This window comes from Pygocentrus nattereri, chromosome 6 (assembly GCF_015220715.1).
Source record: "Pygocentrus nattereri isolate fPygNat1 chromosome 6, fPygNat1.pri, whole genome shotgun sequence".
Taxonomy (NCBI): Eukaryota; Metazoa; Chordata; class Actinopteri; order Characiformes; family Serrasalmidae; genus Pygocentrus; species Pygocentrus nattereri.
Genome location: NC_051216.1, coordinates 34,262,499 through 34,269,036, shown reverse-complemented (window position 1 = coordinate 34,269,036; position 6,538 = coordinate 34,262,499). Strand labels below are relative to the sequence as shown.

Here is a 6,538-nt window from a genome sequence, read left to right as displayed (position 1 = left end):
AATTACAACGTTAGAAAATGTGTGTGTGATAGCACAACATTTAGTCACTCATTCACTTTGGTCAGATCATCCTCTGATTCAGATTTGTCCTCAGATTCTTTCTGCCTCTTCTTTTCTCCTCTCTCACATTCCAACGCTTGCTTTTCCATGCTTAGGGAATCTTCTTGTGTAGACATCTTGGACTTTTTGGCAGCCTTCTCTTTAGACAAGGCCACTTGCCTCTGAGGGGAACCACCTGAAGATGTCTGTAAGATCAAATTAAAATGGTAGAACAGCAATGAATAAAAATTGAATAGCAATATCTATGGATGATCTAAAACAGGATCTAAACTTCTTGGACCTTAGGCTAGTAAAGAGGGGTGTCAGTGGTCTACTGTGGGCCACTGATGGCATTTTGACATAAAAATCAGCAAATTAATAATAATATTAATCGATCTTTCAAGCCACAACAGGAGTTGGAGTCTATCCCAGTGGTCATCGGGCGTAAGGCAGGAAACACCCTGAACAGGTCACCAGTCCATCGCAGGGCAGACAGACAGACATATACATTCACACTCACACCTAGGGGTAATTTAGTATGTATGATCAGCCTGACTACATGTCTTCAGACTGTGGGAGGAAACCCATACAAACACAGGGAAAAGGCAAATTCAAACACAGAAAGGATCCTGGTCGCCCTGCCAGGGAAGCAAACCCAGACCCTTCTTGCTCTGAGGCGTCAGTGCTACCCATTGCACCAATATCAATACAAGTTCTGCTACAAATATGTGTTGCCCCTTGCCTCAAGAAATGGAATACACTCCCCTGAAGTTTGTGTTTGCCTAATATGATATTTTATGTGTTGAAAATTTCCAGAAACAAGAAGACACTTTAAGAAAGAAAGTGGAGTTTTCTTTTCATGTGGGGCTTTATGCTTTCTGATGGAAAACAGATGGACTTTAATGTAGAACAAGTTGATAACCCCTCATCTAAACTAAAAGTATTTCTTCTTAACACTGCAGTTACATTTCCCATATTATGGAAAACCGAATAGTTTCCTTTGCTTTCTTAAATAAAGGGCTTAATATTCTATGTAAACATAAAAATGTCACTTCTAACAACATACATTCAATATATTTTATATATTTAATGCAAAGCAGCTGTTCTGAATTCATTAGGGTTGTGATATCACAGTCATCAACACATTCGCATATAACCACCTCTAGTCACCATATAGCAGGCTTGCCATACCAAATTAAAGCTGTGTATCATTGTAGCCTTCTGGATGATTTTTAAAGGAGTTTTAAAAGAATGGTTGAAAAACAGATGGTTACGTTTTAATAAATTGTGCATATTTAGGCACACACAAATGCACAAGTATTATGATTGAACTTCAGAGGAAAACTAAAATACAAAACACAGTCACCAAACATCCCATTATTCTACATGCCTCACCTGAGTGCTGTTCAAGCGTGGGAAGCGTCCGATGCTCTCCATCAGATTGAGGGTGTCCAGCCACTGTTCCTGCCACAGCTGGACACTATAGAGGGGCGTGCACTGGGATAAACGTCGGAAAATCTGCTGGTTTTCCTTGACAATCTGGAGCAGATCCCGTTGTCTTTTGTCTGAACAAAGACTGGTTTCAAGATAAAAGTCGAAATATTTGTTTACTATGTGGTTTAATTTCTGCTTTAATCACAAGGGATTTAATCACAAGTAAAAATCCCATATCAAAATATGGTTCCATGGAGATAATGCACATAGTGGCCTTTTATTGTCTTAGTTGTGAAAAAAAAGAGCACAGATTTAACCACGTTGAATGACGTATAAACTACTCAGTGTCTGACTCCTAAAATTTCGTATAGCATGGAAATAAAGGGAGATGAAGCAAAGCGATGAAGCAGCTTCAGAGCGTCAAATCAAGTGCCAGGCTACCAGTAGCTCCATTTTTATATCAGTTCAATTATGCACACCCCTAATTCATGAGCAGTGAGTGAAACTATGCCCTATTCACTATATAGTGGACAAAAATAGGACTTTTTTATTGGTGTCTGAAAACACTGAGCAGCATATCCAGTGTGCTCCAACAGTCCCACAGTACACCACAATAAGCAATGTATCTCCCATGTACCCTAGGCCACTGCCCTGCATAGGTTTTTCCCTGATTCCAACACTCCTGGTCCAACTAATCAGCCCATTATGAAGTTAAAGTTTTTAAAGCAGGAGAAACACAAAATGTGCAGGGCATTAGGCCTCCAGGACCATAGTTGAGAAACACTGTGTTAGGGGAAATAAGATACCCATAATACATTATGTTGTCTGGTTTGAAGATTCACACACTACGTTTCTGAGTGGGATTACCAAGCACAGCTACACTGACAGCACCCCATAGACATTTCTTAAGACCTGTAACAGATGTAAATAAGCTCTTCTCATGTGGGCAGTTCATAGTGTTTCTTTCGACAGAGTCTTCTGTCACACAGTAATGAGAAAACCTGTATGACACAGTGTCCAAAATCACTTGCCACCTTCATGAATTGTGTTCCCTGCAACAGTGTTCTATATTTTTAATTTAGCGATTAGGATACATTTCGGACATGGTGATGAAAAATGTTGGCTTGTGAGCCAGTGACTATGCTAGTGGTTCAGTTTGAGGTCAAGTAGTGAGTGTACTGCTTCCCCGACTGATTAAACTTTATAGTGCTATAATCACAACAATTGAAAAGAATAAAAGGTAAAATAAACAAAATGGCTTAGGTTGTTTTTTTTTTTAAGATGGCAGAATGATGTGATTGTGTAATGTAAAACAACATGTTTAAAAGTTGTATTATTGCATTGTATGAGAAGTGTTCTGTTTGTTTATTTATTGGGCGATATCAGTTGTAAAACAGATACACAATAAATAGTTGCAGCACATACAACAAGTACATCCATCTTTGTACAGGCTTGCTATGTGCACAAACTTTAGTATTATTATTATTTTTTTTATAATTTTTAGTTAAGCATGGATCAAGCATTTTTTCACAGGTTGTTAACCTATTATGCTCAAATTTACACACACTGCTACCAAATATCAGTTAGATTGTACAGATACATCAAAGATAAAACTTAACTTTTCATTTCAGATTTGACGCAACTTTGATGAATAAGCATATAATATAATAAGTATAATATGCATAGTTTGAAATGTATTTATGCACTGCAAGTATATTATATGACAAAAACAAAAGTGTCTGAACACTTGTTTTCCCTCACTGTAAAGGGTAAAGAGGTTGTCGTTGCATAGCATATTTGTCTTTGAGCTTTTGAAACAAAACAGCTTACCTTTTTTTCACATAATCATTTCTACAGTCGATTCGTCCAGTTGTCCTCATTATATGGGATATTTTATCGAGAAGCATGTGATTTTCTCTTTGGATTGTTGAAAGCCGCTCTTCTTGAAGCTGAAATTGAAACAAGGCCTGTGATCAGGGTTTACTGATATGAGATAAGGATGTGGCACCTTCCAGCCATCAACTATCACAAGCAAGGGTCCCTCAAACACTTTCAGATATCACACAGATGTTACTAACCATTTTCTGTGCTTCGAAGAACTTAAAGTGACCCAGTGACCTAGGGGAATTCTAGTATTTGATTAATTAGATGATTTAAATGTATACTATATATATATATATATATATATATATATATATATATATATATATATATATATATATATATATATAGTATACATTTATATATATATAAATATTTTATTATATCTTTTCATGGGACAACACTCTAAAGTAGATGTTAGACACCTTGCGCTCCTGCTCCATTTTCTCAAAAATTTGCAATGTATCAGCAGTCCCATGAAAAAATATCAAATTTGTTTTGATGAAATGAGCTTACTTGTTCATTTTCTTTCTTTCTTTCTTTCTTTCTTTCTTTCTTTCTTTCTTTCTTTCTTTCTACATCATAAAGCAAAATGTCCTGCAGCTCACTTTCAAGAAACAGCTGATCAAAACGCTGAAGACACATCACATGATCACATTTAACGGCATAGATTAAAATGACTTATTTCACTGTATCAGTGAACAAGAAAATGAAATGAAGATGACTTTTTACACGTGAAACTTGTGAGTTGCCTGCAACACATTGAACACATGATCAATTATAGCTCTAGGTGGAAATTTGGCAAATGATTTTTCCAGGTGTCATTGCTTTTTGTCTTAATCAATATATCTGTCTTTTATCTGTCTATCTATGATATCCTTTTCAACCAGCCTGTAAATCATATTCTGTTTAATTTTCTTGTCTGTTAATCTGAGGAAATCAGTTGTTTTCAAATATGTAGTACGTGATGCACAACAGGCATTTTGAATGTCTGGTTCATGAAACTTTTACAACGTTTACAACTATTGCAGCTGAGTTTCAAATGAGTGACACTTCACAATTGCAGTTTAGTTTCAAGTAGGTTTCAAGCAACTAAAGTTTCATTGGGTAAAGGCAGCCTTAGTTTAGTTAGTTTAGCTCAGCTTAGCTGGTAGAGTCTTTACTGTGACGCTACCATTTAAGAACCATCTTTGTGTTGAGATGACAAGTTTGAGAAACCCAGCCCTGTTCAGTTAATGTTTACAAATCCAAACAATCAGCTTACCGTCTGTTTTTTCCTCTTGACAAGAAGGTGGCCATAGACCAAAGGTGGAGTAGTGTTTATAGTTGCCTTCGCAGACTGAACCTTTAAATTTAACATTGTATTTTCAGTGCTGTGCCACAAATTAGTTTAAGCATTAACCCTAGTTTACTCCAAAGACCTCTTAAACACAAACAAATCTCTCTTTTCTTTCACTGCTGCAGATCTTACCCGTTTCCTGTGCATTTCATAGCAGCTTTTATCCCATTTGTATTGCAAGTATTTGTTGATGCAGGGCAGCACTGGTTGGTAAGTTTGGTGCTGCATGCTGTTGTTCAAACTCCAGCACTGAACACAGACTTGTGCACTGCCTGGCTGGAGTCTGTCAGGGGCTGTTGTCATGACACCCATAGAGACGCAATGACTAGCTCTACTGGTTTATATTTTAAACCCCCTGAAACTGTTGAGTTTCATGTATCATTCATTTCCAGACAGTGGATGGACATGTCCCTTTTAAAGGGACTGTATATTGGAAAACTGACTTTTCCTCACTTTTTAAAAAGGTTTGATGTAAACATTGTTTAAATGTACATTTCAAAACGGTTCACTCCCCACTACAAACAATCCACATGAGGAAATTAAACTATGAACAGTCTGTTTTGAATTAATATTTTTTGTGATGTATCAAAACAACTTATTTATATATAAATGAATATTCAGCCAACAACAGTTTAGCTCCGCCCTTTCAAGCTGATGTTAAAAGTATTGTTTCAGCCCAGTCTGTTTTTTTTTAATAAGGGGCAGTACAGCAAAGCAAATCAGAACAGAGGTCAATCTTAAAGCTACAGTAAAGGCTTGTTCAATCTAAAGGATAAAGTAAGGTTTGAAAGTTTTAAGCTCACAAAATCACACAAATGTTATAAGTTTATAGGGAAAATATAAAATTCAAGAAAAAAAATCTAAAACTCTATATATCCTTTAAAAGCACAGTCTGTGATAAAATGGATGAAATGGTTCTTTAGATGACTATAGAAGACTGTACCACGGAAGTTGTTATGACGTTTTAAACCACATAACTGTTCTCACCTTTGGACTCTTGAGTGTGTGTAGATTCTGTTCTTACCTAAGAACAAACCTCAAATAAGAAAACACTGGTGAATCTCAGAATCTTCATGAAGACTCTGTAAATGGGTTTCAAGAAGAAATTTCATCTTAAGAACAGTTGGTGAATGAGGCCTGATGTTTGGTTACATTAAAAAAAGGAAGGAAAAAATAGCTGACTCTTAAAAGCTCACGTGAGATTCTTGGAACGTGAATCTCTCACATGCAAAAATGCAAATGTTAAAAGTAAACACAGAAAACAATTGTGCTGCAGTCTCAGGATTTAGTTTAACAACCTGATATTGAAGTCAGTCTTTAGGTGTGTTTACATTCACTTACTTTTTCAATATTTTTAAAAGTGTTAACATCAATGCTAGAAGCCCTACAAAACTGCATAAATTTGGTTTTCTCAACATTTTAGACCAGTTTATGATTTTAAAATGCTGATTGTAAGGCATTAAAAGAATACTTACGTTTTTCCACCGCAGCACCAATATAGGCAGCTGAGCATTACAGAACTGTGTCATCAGTATGTAAATGTACTTTGCAAGCAATAATGACAGTGCCAGTGCCAGTGCCATTAAAATAGATATTAAATAATACTGGTCCAAAAATGTAATCAAATTGTTAGATCCTCTTAATTACCAATAGCAGCTCTGATTTATTATTTCCCAGATCCACACTTTGCTGTCTATAACAGAGATCATGTCTAATGCAGTTAGTAGTACTATGGTCAAAACCAATATTTTGACAAAGGTTTTAGAGAGATCAATCCAAAATAGCTGCACAGTGTAGTAGCAGAGATTGTGCTATGCTTTCTCTAAAACAAGAAAACAAGGCTGC

General features: G+C 36.1%; 1 protein-coding gene across 1 annotated transcript; it reads right to left on the bottom strand.

The window, feature by feature from the left end:
- si:dkey-83m22.7 (uncharacterized protein CFAP97D1) lies at positions 1-4,964 on the bottom strand. The gene is made up of 5 exons (XM_017706500.2): positions 4,826-4,964; positions 4,619-4,699; positions 3,304-3,422; positions 1,435-1,615; positions 1-245 (listed from the first exon to the last, which is right to left on the bottom strand). Exons 1-5 carry the CDS (start codon positions 4,919-4,921, stop codon positions 45-47), a joined length of 678 nt encoding a protein of 225 aa, XP_017561989.1. The 5' UTR covers positions 4,922-4,964; the 3' UTR covers positions 1-44.
- Positions 4,965-6,538: the final 1,574 nt, after the last annotated feature.